Genomic DNA, 19,472 nt, shown 5'->3' with positions numbered 1-19,472 from the left:
AATTTCTTAAAGTACAGCATCCCCCCCCCCCCCCTAAAATATATGATGATACTTTACTGTAGTAAAAATGACATGGTAGTTAGATGTCACAAAATAACTTGGTACAAATGACAGGTCTCAATAAAGGTTCATTGTACTTAAGCTCATTTTGATGACATTTTAAGGCTGCAGCTGAGGCTATTTGAAGGTTTTATTTTGATGGATGGATGGAAGGAAGGAAGGCAGGATAGAAGGAAGTGAGAGAGGCAGGAAGGAAAGAAGGGAAGGAAGGAGAAACAATGGGAGGAGGTAGAGAAGAGGGAGGAAGAAAAGAGAAACAAACAAACAAACAAACAAACAAAAAAACCAAACCTATTCTTTAGAGGAAGACTTTTCTTTTCTTTTTTAAAAATTGGGTATTTTTTTATTTACATGTCAAATGTTAACACCTTTCCTGGTTTCCCCTCCAGAAACTTCCTATTCTCCCCACCCCACACTCAGCCCGCATCTATGAGGGTGCTCTCCCACCTACCCACTTCCTCCTGCTTCCCTGCCCTGATATTACCCTACATTGGGCCTCAAGCCTTGGCAATGTCAAGGGCCTCTCCTCCCATTGATGCCCCACAAGGCCAATGCAGCTGGAGCCATGGCTTCCTCCATGTGTACTCTTTGGATGATAGTTTGGTCCTTGGGAGCTCTGGTTGCTCGGTATTGTTGTTCTTATGGAGTTTCTAACTAGAGAAGACTCTTAATGTTTGCTTCTCTGTCCATGCAGAATTAGAGGCTGAACTTTGACTGGAGAATAATTTCCTTAGAAGTTAAATGCTAAACAAACCTTCACATAGAGTGTTTTTGTTTGTTTTGTTTTGTTTTGTTTTGTTTTTTGAACAGAGTCTTATTATGCAGTTGTGGCTGGTCCGGAACAAGTTCTGTGACCCAGGCTGACCTAGAGCTCCCATCTTTTGTCTCCTAAGTGCTGGGCCTATAGGTATAAACCGTGATACTTGGAACAAACTGTTTTTAAGTTAGATGTATACATTCTTATTCTGTGTGTACAGTGTTCAGTCTGTGTGCATGGCGCGTGCAGGTACTGCCTGCCCATGGATGCTACATGAGGATGGCAGACCCCCTGCAACTAGAATTATGGATGGTTATTCCCCACCATGTGGGTGCTAAGAACCAAACCTAGGTTCTCTGCAAGAGCAACAAGTACTCTTGGCCTTGGCCCATCTTTCCAGCATCCAAATTAGGATTTCTTAATACCAGCCCCCTCCACAATGTCAGTGGGCTGTCCTTTATGTTGTGGGGTGTTGGGCGGTGTCATCATCTCTAGGCCCCCTGATGACAATGACTCTTCCCTCTCACTCCTACCTACACTGTGACAACTCAGAATGCCTGCAGATATTTCCAGATGCCCCTTGAGTGAAAATCATTCCCCACTGAGAAATACTGCTCTTCACTAATGTCTGTTTCTCACATCACAGAATGCTTGCCAACAGCTGGTAGCCTTGTGTATATAATTTGTCATTTACTGGGATTTTTACCTGCAGGTTTTGTTTGTTTGTTTGTTTTCCATTTTAAGCACTCCAAGTTGACAGAGACACTCACAGAGACTTACTGATTCAAAGGAAGAGGTTAGACTAAGCGTGGATTTTAAAAACCAGTGTGGTCGGTTTCACATCCCCATAATCCTGGCTAATCCGGAAGCTGATGCAAGTGTGCAGAAAGCTGAAGGCTTATCTGTACTGCAGAGGGAGACTCTATCACAAAAGGAAATTAAAACAAATACGAACAAAAGCGTCAAAGGCTGTACTTCAGGGGTAAAGCGCCCTCACCCCCAAGCACAGGGCCTGAGGTACAATGGTTGGTATTGTCAAAAACACAAAACACAACGACCACAAATGGACTTTTTACCCAAGGGCCAAGAAAAGTCATCTTGTCTTCATATATAACTATAATTTTATCACACCTTTTGAATAAGGTATTCACGGAGGCTGTACATTAAAGGTCATTAAAAAAGGATTAATTTTCCTTTGGTCCCTGCCCTTTTTCAACACAATTTCTACCTTCAGAGATTTCTGATGCAATTTCTTGTAATTATTGCTTACCACGGATGATGTTCCTCAGTTGCTTTTTATCGCACTGGGCTTGTGTATACAGGCTGACCTTTGGCTGTGATGACTGTGGCTATGTAGTGTAGGTGTTTGGTGCCAAGGCCTCTCCAATTCTACTCAAATATTTGTTGAGCACCTAATATGCATACAATTATGGCAGGTGTTTCCACATGCCAGTGATAAACTCTCAGGAATGGATGGGCTGTTAACCCTTGGAGTCCCACCACAGGCTACATTTAAGCTGGGTTTCTTTCTGAGCAGTCCAACTAACTGTAAGAAGAAACAGTATTTCTTACTTTTACTCTTTCTTGGAGACAAAAGAATAATTGAGTAAAACTCATTTTGTAGTTATCAGACAAGTCCAATGTAACGTATCACACATCCAAAACTCATGTTAGGTCTTAACCTTAGTTTTCCTATGTTAACAACAGTTTCTGATTTTTGGCATCCCAAGAAGAAACATATCACCATTCACTAACTTCTCCAAATTCCAGTAATCCAAAATGGAACTGCTATTAGATGGTACTGGATGAGATGGCCACTCCCATTGCCGTGTTTCCAAAGTACTAGGCTTTAAGGGAGTACCAAAGAATGACGATTCAAGAAAGAGTGTGTCTATAGGTAGAGGAGGTGGAGCCAGGGAAAACGAAAGGGAAATGGAGAGAGTGGAGGGAATCAGGGACCACAAAGTAAAGGCAGAACACAATGAAGACAAAGACAGAAACAAAGGGCTGAAAGGAGGAGGAGGAGGAGGAGGAGGAGGAGGAGGAGAAGGAGGAGGAGGAGGATGAGGAGGAGGAGGAGGAGGAGGAAGAAGAAGAAGAAGAAGAAGAAGAAGAAGAAGAAGAAGAAGAAGAAGAAGAAGAAGAAGAAGAAGAAGAAGAAGAAGAAGAAAAAGAAGAAGAAGAAGGAGGAGGAGGAGGAGAAGAAGAAGAAGAAGAAGAAGAAGAAGAAGAAGAAGAAGAAGAAGAAGAAGAAGAAGAAGAAGAAGAAGAAGAAGAAGAAGAAGAAGAAGAAGAAGAAGAAGTAGAAGACAAGGAGGTGGAGGCGGAGGGGGAAGAGAGGGAGGAGGAAGAGAAGAAGAGACAGGAGATATTTTGGTAGCAGAGATTTACAAATCTGCTTAATTAACATTTATTGAGTGTCCACCAAATGGCAGGTACCTTGCTGTAGAAGTCTTCAGGGGTTAGTTATGAAAGGGTCATAGAAACAGCAAGGAAGATAATGTTAGGGACCAAGGCCAATGCAGTTGGTTTGGATTGACGGCTATGTAGAAGATGATCTGTCCTCAAATGGGGACAGTAATTAGGAACATCCAGAAACATTAAGTTTTCAGCTGATGTTACAACTAAGAAATGGTGCAGTTACACAACGTGACAGCTTAGGAAATTCAGAAGCGATTACAGGAAGAAATTATGTCTTCCCTAGCATTAAGAACTGGCCAAAAAATGTTTAGGAAATGTGAGTGTATCTGTAAGTCCAGGATGGGGGGAGTTCATGTGAATGGTTATGTGTTCAGTCTGAACTGATTAGGACAATCAGAAGCAGAGAAAGGAAAGGCTGATGAATTGCAAGCGGCTGCTGTCACAGTGATTATGGAATGCAGGAAGACCTGGTGAGTGATTGAGATGTACCATCAGAGTAAGGGAGATACTAAGATGAACTGTCTCCAAGGGATGTCAGAGGTGGGGACATGAGACAGAATACGAAGGAAGATAATTAGGGTAGGAGCCAGCTTGCATTTCAAATTGATGATAATGACAGGGTGACCATATGGCCCGGGCAGGGGACAGCTGAGGTCTGAGTGTTCTCTCTAGTTTAGATAACATTCTATATATCCCTTTGATAGGAAATAGCATAGTACATTCAAACACAGTGCATTCAAAAGAGAAAGACAAATGTCTCGTAGCTTGGGATTGCAACAGTGAGAACAGAAAGAAGTCACAGGCCCAGAGATGGGTATCAAGAAAGTACAGTTACTCAGTGAAGCAATGGATGAACAAGAGACTTGGGTCAGAATGCAAAGCCATCTGCCTGGATCAATTTCCAGCAGCCAGAGAAAGGGCCACTGACTCAGTGGTTTCCCATGGTGTTGTCGGGGATGGTGGCAATGGTGTCAGTAAGGCAGAAGTGTGTGACGAAAAGATCAAGACCTGTGCAAAACCAGACCCACATCAAAAGGAGGGTTTTCAAGACACAAGGAATGTCTTACATGCGGAAGAAGCTTGGCAGAGGCTGGCAGCTCTCAAGAAGATAAAAACAGCATCATTTTAAAATTTAAAAGGCCCTGGTGGGGCTGGGAGATTGGAGTTTGGTAAAACGCTTGCCACACAATCATGATACCCTGAGTCTGAGCCCAGTATCTATGTATAAAAAAACAAAGAGGAGGATAGTTGAGAAAGACACTCAAAGTTGAACTCTAGCCTCCACTTACACACACACACACACACACACACACACACACACACATCCTTTTGACATCAACACCAGTTCACCAATATGATTACAAATACATATCAGTGTGTTAGAGTTTTAACAGTATCTATGGAAGTTTCCAGGTTTAAATACCATTCTGCGTATTTTCTCAGTCCACAGTCAGGTTAGTAATTGGAAATTAGCAAGTCAAGTATCCAATAGCCCATCGGGGAGGGAAAAAAAGATAACAGCTAGGCTAAGTAACTTTATTTTCCTTTAGGAATGTTGGCTGTATTGGTTCTATGGTCAGACACCTAAGGAAAGGATTTGTTTCAGAAGCCTCTGACTTTCAAATCTAGATGTGGCTGAGGAAGTACAAGGCTGAGGAAGGATAATAATTGAGAACTAGGCCACCTCATTTCTTTAAAAAAAAAAAGAAAGAAAGAAAGATAGAAAAAAAGAGATAATTAAGTTTAACCCATTCCTGTCCCACATGTGGCACATAGAACAGAGGTACAGGGAATGGTGTGTGTCCAGCCATTACAGGGAACCCCTAACTCACTGGATGACAGAAATCTCTGAAGTAAATTCTACCTTCTGCCTCCCTGATACTTCTTGCCTGGGAAAGAGGAAACTTATACAATGACTGCAAACTTACACCACTGAAAAGTATCTCAAAATCTACTTTCAGTTTCCTTGGCTCTATGTCAAACTAGATCAAATGTAATTATTTTGGGAGGTGGGGGAGCAAGACAATTACCCAGGTGTAGTAGGTAGTGCAAGCCTTTAATTCTAACACTCGGGAGGCAGTGGCAGTTAGAGCTCTGTGAGTTCTGGGCCAGCCTATTCCACATAGCACGGCCTGGCCAGCCAGGGCTACATGTAACCTTCATCCTGTGTGTATCTTCTCTATGTGCCTCTATCCTGTCTCAAACATAGATGGATGAAAGTAAATGGTAAAGAGGGGGACATGTAACACACACACACACACACACACACACACACACACACACACACACAAACACATACATACACACATGTCCTGATAAACTCAGACAACTAGATAACCCTGGAGAGGAACCTGGCAGGAAAACCCGAGCCTTACATTTTGGGGATGGTATAGCTTGAATTCATCAATGAACCAGATCATATGTGTAACTCAGACATTCTGGTTTCATAGCCTTTTGATTTGAATAGGAATATTTGTCCTCAAGTGAAAGAAAGAGTCAGATATTGAATGAAGAGGGTAAGATCCCAAGGACAAGGAGGTAAAAAAATATGTCGACAGGCAATCATGAAACTGAAAACAGTTAAAAGAACTTCAGCAAACGTTTATGAATGTTGCTAACTACACAAAGGAAGAAGATGGTTGAGGGGAGGGGCCTACTCATCCATCCAAAAACCAAACAAAGGCAAATATACAAACACAAACCAAGTCTTCCTTAACAATAAATAAATAAAAGTAAAATTGAAAAATTGCATTGAGTTCAAGAGAGAGTGTATGAAAGTATTTCCAAATGGCAGGGCAAAATGGAATGGAACAGCTGAGGTCACATCTACCCGCTTCCTGGCAGAACTACCAAGCAGCGGCTTGAGTGGAGTTTGATCAGTACTCTTGACAGTCATTGTGAGACACTCAAATGTGAGGGTCAAATGACTCCACGAAGGTACATCAGTAACATAGTAAGCAGCCCACAAGAAACATGGCAGCCCTCCGGGTTAGATTTTTTTCTCGTATCATCAAATATAACTGGAGGGCTTTATTCAGTGTGAGACAGAAAGATGCATTCAGAGAATACAAAAACTGTGTAAGACGAGATGGTTTGGCCTCTCTGAGACCCAACTCAGAAGCCACCTTACCTGCCATCGGCATAGTCCGTGTCCGCGCCACCCCACCACACATCGGAGTCATCCTCCTCCGCATCCGCAGAGTCCACGCTGTCGTTGTCATCGGCCAGCGGGCAGCACACGAACTCTACCCCTCTGAACTTGTCTATGCCGCAGGGCAGCAGCATGCCGTAGTCATGCAAGTTAGTGCTCTTTTCACTGCACGTCTACAAAAGGAAGGAGGGAGGAGTCGGTGAGGGCGCCCAGGCACTGGGACCGCAGCCACAGCCGGAACAAACCGCATGGATGGACACATTCAGAGCCAACTCCAGAGGTAAGGGCAGCTAGCTGTCTGAACGCATTTCTAGCCTGGTCTTCAGCATGGGCTGCCGGGAATTCTATCTGTATATTGTTTTCTTGAGGGACGGCTGAATGGTTAAAGACACTTGCTTCTTTTGCAGTGGAGCCCTGATCCACCCTTAGAACAGACATCATGGTTCACAATCATTCCTACCCCCCAGTCTGTAGATCCAATACCCGGTTCTGACTCTGTGGCCTATGCGGGCACCAGCCACACACCTGTTGCATATACATATATGTAGGAAATGTATATAATATATACATAAAATAAACCTACCTAAAACATTATTTAACATGTATCCTGATGTTTACAGAGTAAACGTTAAAAGACAACAGGTTCAGGAAGGCTAAACGTGGAAACAACTGTCAGAGAACAATTTATGCTGTGAGCTGTGATGTCTTATCAGGAGCTGAAGTCTCCTTCTACATCCGCCTACCCCCTCTTTCCTCTACCCCAGATGCAAATTTTTTTTATAGGCAGCTAGTTGCACCTTATTCTGGAAATTGTGTCTCTTGGCTCATATCTCAGAATCCCAGTCCCAGAAAGGAAGAAAACTGTCCTCCACAGCCCGGATTTCTTTTTTGGTATCTTTTTGATTGCCTGGGATCTGCTAATTTTACAGAAATCGGCACCCAGAGAAAACTGAGAAACTATCTCTCGTGACAGAGAAAAAAAATTAATAATTAAACGTTCCCAGTGAACCAGTGAAAACACTACCGATGTATTTTAACCTCACAGGAATCCATGGTTTGCTGTTTCTTAGTAGCAAGAGTTCTCCTTTGCAAACACAGAGGAAGTGCAAAGTGAGGTTGTTAACTGGGAAGCTGGGCTTCAAATGATGTGATCTACTTTAAGTTCAGGCAGCTCCTCAACTTCCAAAATCATTTTTAGGTAAAGAAAGTTTTATGTTACAGTGAACCAGGAAGCACTGTTTCTTGAAATATAAAAATCATGTTAAACCTTTTTTCCACCCTTTAATTGGTGATATTTTGGACTAAATTAATTTCCGGAGGAGCCAGGCCTAGTGGTACAAATCTATAATCCTGGCTACTTGGAAGGTTGTGGAAAGTTTGAGGCCTGATCAAACTGTAGAGTGATACCCAGACCAAACTGAGCCACTTAGCCTGACTTTGTACCTCAAAATACAAATTAGAAGCAAGGCCGAGGATACAGCTTGATGCACAGTAAGAGCGCAGAGCACTGGCTTCAATCCTTGGTGGAAAGAAAAAGAAAAGAAATGTTGCCGGGGGAGTCTGCCCTGCTCACTGGAGGGTTTTTAGCAGACTGTTGGTCTCCGACTGTTATCTGCCAAGGTGGTGCATCTACAGCTTGGACAAGCAACGGTGTTCCTAGGAAGAAACAGGTGTGCAAAACCAACCCTGGTAGTGAACTCCTGGGCTAGATAAAGGTCCCTATTGCTAGACACTGGTGCCACCATCTTGACAGAACACTTGGGAGAGAAGCAATATAATTACACCAAAGGCGCAGTGCAGATTTGAGGGTGGTCACTCACAGTGACACTCACTGCATTCTATTGTCATTAATACCCCGGTGACTTAGCCCAAAGAGGCTGATAGCAGAGGGCTGAGCTGCCATGGATTCACTCACCATAGAAAGGAAGGTGGGGGGAGGGGTGTTATGACTTAATGACTGTGGCCTTAGAGGTGGCAATGAGCATGTGGCTTCTGTGATCTACCAGTGTACTAACCAATAGCTGCTTAGATTATGCAAACCACATGGGACCAGAGCAGCAGTAGAAAATAAATGCAAGGGATGGGGAGGTGGCTCAGTGGTTAGAGCGCTGGCTGCTCTTCCAGAGGTGCTGAGTTCAAATCCCAGCAACCACATGGTGGCTCACAACCATCTGTGATGGGATCTGATGCTCTCTGCTGGTGTGTCTGACAGCTACAGGGCACTCGTATAAATAAATAAAAAAGAAAGAAAGAAAATAAATGTAAAAGGATGTGCACTGTAAGGCTACTGTTAAAGACGACATTTTATGTTCATCCGTAAGAGGTAGCCGGAACATAACCAAGGAGAGCTACTGCTGACCATTACAACTGTCCGTGTTATCGAGAAGTACAAACGTGTGTTCAGACAAGGTACAGGGACTTTCTGTTCCGTGATCGTGGGAAAAAAAAACCCTCTAAAAAGTAAACTGTATTTAAAACGCTCATGTTACTTGTTTTTAGCTTCCATAAAGAACTTGTTGCCTTCAACATCTCTCTAAACATGTCTTTGTGTGTCCCCCAAGGAGATGTCTCTGCAGGAAAGCGGGCACAGGTTGGTACCTCTTTGGCGACGGTGTGCCAGTGAAGATGGGTCTCACAAACATCCATCCGCTCCTGGTGTAGGAACTTGCACTTGTCCGGCACAAGAAGGGCGTCGCTTACAAACTCACCAACTGAAAGACAGGAAAGTCGCCCTGTGTCATTCCGTGCGTGACTGCTGGTCTCACCACAAACACACAGGCTAGACGCAGGTCAGAGAACTTACCCTGCTTTCAGTGCATGAAAATTCCCACAAAGACTTCGCTACCTTTAGAATGGTAGGTCAGCCTCTTTAAACCCCACTTCCTTCCCTACGCATACGGCCTTGATGGTTGTATGTTCACTCCATATGCCCAGTGCCCTCTCCTCGAATTAATTTCAGTTTCTGCACCCATATAAAAGCTGCACAAGCAGTCACTGGCTTTCATTGTCATCGAGGATTAAAGCACAAAAATAAAAATGGATAGTTTCAATTTGAGCACTGTCAACATGGTTGTCCATTTCTGTATTTTGTAAATTGAAACTGCCTGCAAACTGTTAGAGACCCCGGCATTTTAAAATGTTAAGCGCCAGTCTATGCATACGCAATGTGTATTATTATATATGTGTTTATATAAAGACACACGGGAGAGAGTAATTCGTTCAAATTATGGAATCTTGTTTTCTTTGAACTTTACAGCTCATGAAAAAAGCTCCCAGGCATGATTAGAACTCCAGGTTTTGAAATGTTGCGGAGCACTCTTCATGTATACATACATGTTCATGCTTGTTCATACATGTTCATGCTTGTTCATACATGTTCATGCTTGTTCATACATACTCATAAGGGTGAAAGACCGACAGTGGGAAAATAATGTAAGCTGTGAATTAATTTCTCTTGGTTTTATCCACTGTGGCATCCCTATGCTTTAGCACAAAGTCTACACACACTAGACAATAAATGTCTGCTGAAAAGTACAGAGATTTCATTGTGTACTGGGATGAAGCAAGTCCTCGGCCAACACAGGGAATGAACCTGACAGGGTGCCCTAGGGAATGTCTTCAGGTAGAACTATCACTAATCATTTATCATCTGATTTTCCCTGCTGTACAATACTAACAAGCACAAGCTAAGGGAGAAAGAGCTTACTCTGACTCATCATTCAAGGACACCTAGGGTCCATCATCCTGGGAAAATAAAGACAGTTGGTCCCTCAAACAGCTGCTACATCCACAACCAGGAAGTAGAGCCTCACATGTGGGGAAGCAGAGAATGTCGATTGCAACTTACTCAGCAGCACAGGATTCCAGCCAGGGAATGGTGCCGCCCACAGTGGGCAACTCTAGTTAACATAATAAGATAATCAACCACAGGCATGCTCAGAGGCCAGTCTCCCAGGTGATTCTCGATTCTGTCAGTTAACACTGACATAGCTCTGGCAAGCATGCTTGTACCGGAGGAAGAGAAGGGAGGAAGGGAGGGCTAAGAGCACATTCCACACAGAGCCACGATGTCATCTCCTACAAATCCACTTCCCAAGTGAGAAACATCTGCAAAGAAACCTGACTAAGGCACTGTGTACCACAGCAGGTTATAACCTAGTTCCAGAGCTCAACAGATAAGATCTATGAGGAAAGACCTTTCCCAGGGGAACTACTCAGGGTGTCTGAGGAGGTCAGGTAACCCGATCCTGGCTGCCAGGAAATTGCCAGTGACTAAGGTATTTCAGAAATAGGGCGCAGGAAGACAAAAGTGATCAAGGCCTTAATATAGCCACCCTCCTTAGTTATCGTGGTCAGCTATATCTGCAACTCTGATGATTTTTCTGTTTCATAAGTAATTATTGGATGGATTAAATGGCTGGCCTAACACTGTTAATATTGAATCCATTTGTGAGCATATTAAAAGCAAATATAAGACTTTCTGAACCATGGCCTAAATGAGTTCTTGGGGGTACAGAAAGAAAAATTGGTGCCAAGGAACAAAATCAAACCCATCTGTTTTTTTTTTTTTTTTTTTTTTTTTTTTGATCTGTCCAGGGTTAGATTACAATGCTGAGTCAGTCACTGCAGGAGACTTACTTACATTCTAATAACTGTTTATTCTATTTTAAAAGGGATAGTGGAAATTTTAATTTGCAAATATTTTTATTTGCTGCTGCTATTGCCTGTAGCTAGAGAAAATTGTTTTAGCAAAGGATCATGACTAGCCACTTTAAAAGGCCTGGGGACAAAGGGCAAAAGGGAAGCTCATTGTGCCTTGCCATTAAAGTGAATTTAGCAATGGCCAGCATTTCTCATCTTCCTCTGAGGGTTGCGAAAGCATGTCAGAAAGCTACTCGTCAAGAAGGTTATGGGGCTAAATTAGAAAAACTCTCCCAAAGTTTAAGAGCAACAGAGAGACTGGGGAGATGTCTCAGCAGTTAAGAGGGCATACTGCTGTTGGGCTCAGTTCTTAGCACTCAAGGCACATGCCCTGTTCTGTCCAGTATGATCCAACACCTCCGACAACTGTGAGTATCTACATTCATGTGTGGATCGCCATACTGAGAATTATTCACATAGACAATTAAAGATGGAAATCAATAACAAAACATTCTTTCAAGAATTGAGAGGACTGAATGTGGTTAGGAATCATTTATTCTTTTAAAGTCTGCGCTAGAACACAGTATGTTTCGATGAATCTTTGGGAATTTGGGAAATCTGTATGTTTTGATGTTAACTTAGAGCATTATGTAAATTAAAGTTTATTGACTTGTAAAACAAAATCTATGATAGGTATAACCTGGGGTTTCCATACATAAGGATGGATTTTTGGGTTTTGAAATGAACTTGTTCATATGTGGATTCATGCTTAAAGTGCAAGCATTTCTTAACAGAATTCAGATGAAGGTGGCCAATGCTTGAAGTAAAAGAATCATAATTCGAGGTTGTGTTCAAATCCACATATTGTCTAGGAAATGAGGTAACATTTACCCTAAACAGGAAAATTCTCCAATACGCACTGGGCATGTTTACTGGTAGCCACACAAGCTGTTTTTATGTGGGGAAACATTATACTTAAAGCACATATATCAATTTCAGTGGAGTGAGGGTTTTTAAAGTAGATAAAATGTGCATTTGGCTGATGTGTTTGCAAGAAAACAAACACGTGGAGATCAACAGGGACCCTGCAGGCTTCCATTGCTGGTTCTCTGGTGGTCTGTGAGAACAAATGTCTAACCGAAATCACCTTCATTTGTAGTTGGGCGGGAAGAGGCGCAGCTCAGTGGCTTGCTCCCAGCGCCAACGGACAGATCCGAGCTGAAATCCGAGGTCTCTCGGTACTCTGTCCTTCATGAGAGGTATCTTGACTAATTCAAACTCACAGTGCTTTATAAGGCCAACTTCCCTGGGCTTTTATAAAGAAAATGATTTATTCTAAGCCTGTGGGATACTTAAATGTTATCATCTGGTCAATCTGGCAATTTAGTAAAAAAAAAAAAAAAAAAAAAAAAAAAAGAATTAGTAAAATTATCCAGATATCCAAATAAACTGCCTGGCAATATATTCTGCTGCATTGATTAGAACATGTTGGACAGGGGCTTGAACACAGTGGGGTTTGGCACCAGGCTCTGTAGTCACAAGATAGACGGTCCATGGGAACCTATAACCTCATGTTCAGGTTCGAAGCAGAATGGGCCAAGGATGGGAGGTTTCCTGCAAGAAGCTTTCCCGTGTTACCCAGGGAGGGAGACTCTCTCCTCCGAGTGACCCCCACCAACAGGCTGCATTCTTAACCACTGTCTTAGCTGATCCAATTGAGCTGCAAGGGAATTGGGTCGGAAATATTTCCAACTGAGCTAATTGTGTGAGGTTCCCTTACGCAAGAGAATTTTGGGAAAGGAGAGGGATGAGTGGATAGTAAACGGGTGAAAAGTAGATTCTCCAGGACTGTGCGTTCACAAGCAGAAATTATATTGAGTTATTATACTGAGACTTTCCAGAAGATTCCAGGAATGAGGCAGTATCAGGAGTATAAGCATCCGATCCCAGACACATGAGATCCACCAGTCCACGCCATAGGGGAAAATAAGAGGAAACCAGAGAGAGACAATTGCATAAGATTTCTTAGAAATGGGACTGTTGGAGAGTCAGAGTGATTTTTGGATAGTGATTTCAAAAGAAAAGCTGCCATACATTGATTTTTCTGAGGCACACAGATCTCAGATGGAAAGAAAAGAAAGCCACTTCTGGCTGGCTGGATGCCTCAGGTGGTACAGGGCTTGGCTTACAAGCATGCTCCTGAAAGGGTGAGCCCCAGATCCACTTAGGAAGAAAAGAACTGCCTAGGATAGCATGCAGTTATCATTCCAGTGCTAGGAGCTGGGACCCCGGGGCTTGCTGGCAACCAGCTAAGCAGACTTGGAGAGTCCCAATCATGAGAAGGCCTATTTCCATAAACAAGGTGGAAAGTATCTGAGAAATGTCAACCAAGGTTGTCCCCTGACCTCTCTATATATGTTCGTGCATGAACACATGCTAGCTCACACAGACAGACAGACAGACAGACACACACATACACACACACACACATACTCTCAGACACATATACATAGACATACACAGAGACAGACACATACATAGAGGCACACATACAGAAACAGAAAAAGACATACACACAGAGACACACGAAGACAGATACAAACATGCAGACAGACACAGACATTGAGTCATGCACACTGACAGATACACACATAGACATATTCACAGACACAAACATACAGACACACAGGCAGGTGCACACACACAACTTCTAACCAGAACCATAGGAATGAATAGAGCAAAAGGTGAATTTCTGCCTTTGTTCTTGTCTCAAAGGTAGGTGGATATGATCTTTAAAAAGAGGGGAATCTGTCACTGGGAAACTGAAAGGTGACAAGGTCTCACTCTCATGAGTATAAGCCTGCCTCACCAGCCAGGTGAGGTAAGGGTTTCAATGACTGAGTAATACCCTGGAACAACCTGGAACACCCTGGAATCTCCCTTAGGAATTCAAAGCAGCTTCTACCACTGGCTTCAGAACCTTGCAAAAAGAGTGAAACCGACAGTTTTCAGAAAACAGTTGAGCTGGAATAATTAAAAGAGTTAGTTTTCATAAAGCACTCAATCCACTGTCCAGAGCAAAGGTGCTCTGTTCGTTTCTAGAAAGTACCCTTCCCCCATCTGCTAACCATGTCCCATCCTACTAATAGTTACAATTACAGTAACAAAACCGGCAATGGGTTTTATTACTTACAGAGACGACTAATAGACAAACGGCAAACAACAGTTTATTACTGCTATTCTGGGGCAGCCTCGCAGACGAAGCGGTGCTGTTGTCCACGGAGCATCACTTCTGAGAAAGATAACAGTGCCGGTTGGCAGGGTGGGGCAGAGACCCCAAATGAAGGCAGTGAGCCTCCAGGTCCCACAAAGGTCAGTGGTTCTTACGAGAAGTGCAGGTATCTTCAAACACCTCTCCTAAGAATGTCCGTCCCTGACACAACTCCTCATTGCAAACTATTTACATCTGCCTTAGGGCTGAGAATCCAGCAAAGGGACAAAGAGAAGCAGTAAGATAGCATTCAAGAGCGACATAACAAGGAACAAATATTGAGGAGAGAAAGTGGAGGAACCGGTGTAGGGACTGATCTTAGAGGCAAAATGTAGAAATTAACTGGGCGTTGAGAGTGACCAGGCCACTTGAATAAGCTGGAGAAATTGAGAACATCAAAGAGAAAACAGTCTAAGTTGACAGAAGACATTCCAGCCTTAGAGAAGTAGCAAACACAACCCTCTGAATGTGGGGAATCCTCAGAAAAGAGTAATTTGCAAGAGCTCATGGGTGGGTGAGGGCAGACTGCAGGGTGTTCAGCTACAAATCTCATCAGCATTCTTGAGGAACACAGGAAGATGTGTGTGTTTCCCTGCTATCAGCATCATTGGTGCCAAGGTTGGAAGGATGCTGGTTAGGTTGGGGCTGCTGAAATTATTCCTGGGAAAAGTGACACCACCTCAGACTAGGATGATGACTTTAGACCGAAGGTCGAATTGAAAGGATCCAGTAGAAAAGAAGCAAAGCCTGCGAAAATGGAAGGACACTTCACAAAGGTGCACAGGACCAGAGGTTTCTCATGTGCATATGTGAAGTGTGCAAATGTGCATACAAACCCGATAAATGTGCAAACAGGCAAATATCCGCTCTAGATCTATGTATGCTTTAGTTCACAGTACATACGCATACAACAAAATGACAGCTATAGACTGAAAAAATGTTTACTCATATTTACTTGGAGGATTTTTTTGTTTGTTTGTTCCAGCGAGTTAGACATACTGACATCCTATAACTTTTGCATAGCAACAACCGGCTGGGAGCCCGCCCTGGGAGGCCATTTGTCTGGAGAGAATGTTTTTAGAAACGGCCAAAATGCTTTTCAACCAGCTAGGCAGGTGACAGAGCTTTGCTTCTGGATTCTCAAGAACACGTGAGTGAATGACACAGTTCTGGTAAAGTGACTGTGCATGTCACCGTAACTATCATAATAATAGCTGGCAGATGGGTTTGGTTTCTTCACAGAACAGCCTGGCAGATGGCAGAAACTGAGGGGACAGTTCGAGCAAGCTGAAAGCAAAAGAAGCGAGCACTGAAAGTTTCCTTTTAATCTTTCAGACTGATGCAAGAGAGCAGAGTCCAGCCTCACATGCATACTATACACAGATATACTCTCGTCCAAGAGAAACAGACTAACTGTATTTCTCTATTAACAATTTCCATTTTGAAATAATGATGATATCTTTCAAAATATAGCGACCAACAATGGCTAACAATTTCAGGATTATTAAAGCGTGTCCCCCCATTGGTGCTGTAGTTGTGGTGCTGGGATCGGGTGCATTCTGAAACGAACAGTGGAGACAAAGGAAGGTGGGTGGAAGTCAGATCCTCACAGTGGTGTGAGAGTTTACAGACAAGAACAGGAAGTGGAAAGGTCCAGCAGGTGATACAGTAGGTTTGGGTCAACAAGGTAAGCTCCCACGGAGGCTCACTGAGACACGGAGAGCTGCAGAAATAGCTACAAGACGCCATACTGTAAGAGTCAGGAGGGACAAGTAGAAGTTGTTGGCCTGTCAACAACGAAGCAGACATTTCCGTAGCAATGAGCGCACAAAGTCTAGATGTTGGATTTTTCTATTATTCTCCAATAAAAGGAAATAGCAATCTAGACAAAGGATTGATTATGAGATTTTCAGAAAATATAAAGGATGGTCCTACAACAGCTTGTCAGAACAAACACACATACAGACACACGCACACACACTTGACAATAAAATAAACCTTTTTAAAAACAAGGTTTTAGATTTGTAGACAACACAGTAAGAGGGAATCTAGTGACTTCCCTATAAAAACCCCATTTTTCTTATCCAAAATGCTTTGTGTCAATTTTAGGTTTTGAAATTTACATATACATAAGATTATCTTATGAATGAGACTGAAATATAAAACAAATTAATATTTCATATACACCTTACACACATGGAGTGCCAATAATTTTACAGCATTTTTGTTTTCTCAGTCAGTATCTTGAACAATCCCCCCTCCTGACTCCAATTCTAGAATGCCAGGCTTCCAGATGCGGCCATGCTGGTCCTCTGCCATACCTGTCATGATTTTGTACATGAAGCACTCTTTTATAGTATAGGATTTTCCATTTAGGGAAGGACGTGACATCTAGAAAGTTGCCAACTATGAAGCCTTTTGGATTTCAGATTTTATAAGAATGCTCAGTCTGTAATAATGGGGGACAGTCTAAGAAACGTTTACTGGCCAGAGGAACTCAAAGAGTACCGAGAATAAAAATCAAAACCAAGCAGGATCTGATGCAATTTTAAGTGGATACTCGATATCAGTGAGTAGCACTCAATGCTAACCTGGAGTGGCATCCACACAGGATGCCAGAAGTGGGGTGTACGGTACGTGGTGCCGCACCAAGGGCAGCCAGGTCCAACCACTACAAAGTAGATCACGTGGTTTCACGTTTTTAAAAACAGTATGCCTTTTTCCATATTTGACATACACTAAGTTCATTTCGGTAACCCATTTTATGTATCCCAATCTATCCTATATTTTGCCTTTTCAATGTGAAAAAAAAGTATTGCAAAAAATATTTATGAAAGCTTGCCGTATTTTCCCTTCACCCCACCCTTCTCCTGGTGATAGGCCTGAACACCTCAAAGCTGCCTGGACTAGTGGTCTTTCACTGTTGCATAGCCTCGTGTGGCTGGTGGCCGGCAGTGAGCACAACACACCTTACGTCAGATTTGAAAGATCAGGAATTTCTTCTGAGGACCAATGAGATAAATTCAGACAGGCAGGAGTTATGGGAAGAACATGCAAAGCCCCAAACAGGGGTTAGGAGAGAAACAGGAGACTGGATCTGGGTGAGAGTGTTCACTGATCTTGCACAGATTTACCCTGTGAGCATGCTCATCGTGTGAGTGTGAACGGAATAGGCGCTGAGAGGTGCACCTCCAGGATTCGCTTTGTTACCGCCCTAAACTGTACTTACCATTAACTCCCTTCTTCCCTGCTCACTTTCTACACTTCTGCTGTCGTAGTTTGTATCTATGGATATGTGACTGACTTACGCGTAGAAACCAAAGGACGCCAGTTTCCACCGGGCCTCGGTCTTGTTTCCTAGGAGCCGAAAAGTGGACCCTGCAGGGACGCAGTCCTAAGTTATGCTGTTTCTTGAGACACAAATATCTATCCTCCCCTCTCACCCAACGATTTCCTTTTTCTGACTCATTAAAAAAAATCTCAAAACCTCATAATTTATTTTTAAAAAGATGTAATTAATTAGTTATATGGGGTGCTTAAAGAAAGAAGAAGAAGGAGGAGGAGGAGGAGGAAGAAGAGGAAGAGGAAGAGGAAGAAGAAGAAGAAGGAGAAGGAGAAGGAGAAGGAGAAGGAGAAGGAGAAGGAGAAGGAGAAGGAGAAGGAGAAGGAGAAGGAGAAGGAGAAGAAGAAACCCCACATAGTTATTTAGAAAACGCCAACCAGGCTGAGGTACAGTGTGGAAAGACTGTACCAGTCATTAACAAAATCTGACATCTCAGCGGGAGAGAAATGTACATAGCATGTTCTTCCATGCATACACCAACCCCTGTGTGGTAAAGGCTACAAGGATAAGACAGGAAGAGGCGCTACAGTTCCTACCAGGGCCCTAGCCTATCACTCTGTAAGCCCTGCCTGAGTCTTTCCAATCCTTTGTTTTCTCAAGGTCAACACCTAACGCAGTGGTCTCATCCCCCAGGTTCCCTGACCACTCCATCACACCGCCATCTTCCTCATCTTCCGTCCTCCCCTCCCTCCTCCCCCACCCAGACGGCTCTTGTGAACTGCGTTCTTCATCTCCCACTCCCAAGCCTTTAACAGCTCTGTCCTCTGATCAGTCTCCGCTGTCACACAGAAATACTGCCCAGGCCTTAGGATTCGATCCATTTTTCTACTCTCCCAAGGTTGACCTTCCACCTGACATTTCTAGTCACCGACTAGGCACGTAGAGAGGTCCAGCTGCCCAACCAACTTTTCAAATCCCCTGACAGTACACGAAAACAAGGGCCCATTTCTCACTGGGTCAAATATCTCACGAGGAGAAAGAAGAGAATGGGGAAAAGTGCCTCAGCACTTAACAACTAGGAAGAAATGAGGCCATACTCCTTGAAATGGGCACAGCTTCTGACTGGGCCTCAGAACACTACAGGCAGCTTCCAGAGCCCGGGCAGAGACAAGGGAATCGGGATTTGCCCTTGTCTCAGTGACACACCCACGAATGAGCGACACAGTAGTTAATAGAATTAAGAGTGAAGCTGGCAAACAGGGTCCATCAAGCTCTTTTGGAAATTACCTATATCCCTTCCAGCTGTGATTTCACTAACTCGATCTTTTCAAAGGGGCTGAGCCCCTGGATACACGGGTACCTCTTTCTGTCACCGCGACACTCCGGTCTTAGAAAGTGCCACTCAGATTTGTAAACAAGGCTTAGTTTCATTAATGCAAATCAATTTTCTGGAGCTTATCACTCCTCAGAGAGCCGGAATAATTGAATTTCTGGACGGCGACGGAGAAAGGTTTGGGCAAGAAATAATTATATTAAGGCTTCAAAAGGTAGATCTCTCTAACCATGCTTTGGCAGCAAATTCCCCTGGAGGATTCTGATCCACTTCTCTAAGGCAGAGTTTTAAGATGGACTATACCCGCAGATGCAAATGCAGTCTAAGTCAGATGGGGACTCTCTGCTAATGGAGCAGAAGGACAGCAGTTAAGCTTTTATGGCTGACAAACAGTAGCTTTTAAGTGTACGGACGATATAGAATGTTGATACCTAACTAGAACCCCTCTCTCCCCACAAGCCTAGAAACATCTATAGTGAAATAGAGATAGGTATAATTTGAGACTTTGGGTTGGCTTTATAGTCTTAACCTAAGGCAGAAAAACTATTTTCAAGG

The 19,472-nt window shown here is 43.2% G+C and overlaps 1 protein-coding gene across 6 annotated transcripts in view; it reads right to left on the bottom strand.

The window, feature by feature from the left end:
• Nucleotides 1–19,472, bottom strand: part of APP (amyloid beta precursor protein) — a 220,783-nt gene that overhangs the window by 119,575 nt on the left and 81,736 nt on the right. For all 6 annotated transcript variants that reach the window (XM_080918641.1, XM_080918642.1, XM_080918643.1 and 3 more), the window contains exons 4-5: nt 8,988–9,100; nt 6,369–6,562 (exon numbers count right to left, since the gene is read on the bottom strand). In XM_080918641.1, the coding sequence (XP_080774767.1) occupies nt 6,369–6,562; nt 8,988–9,100 (307 nt within the window). The remainder of the gene's footprint in view (nt 1–6,368; nt 6,563–8,987; nt 9,101–19,472) is intronic.

The sequence above is a fragment of the Micromys minutus genome, assembly GCF_963924665.1.
Source record: "Micromys minutus genome assembly, chromosome: 7".
Lineage (NCBI taxonomy): Eukaryota > Metazoa > Chordata > Mammalia > Rodentia > Muridae > Micromys > Micromys minutus.
Note: the sequence above shows the minus strand (reverse complement) of the source record. Positions and strands in the feature narration are given on the sequence as shown.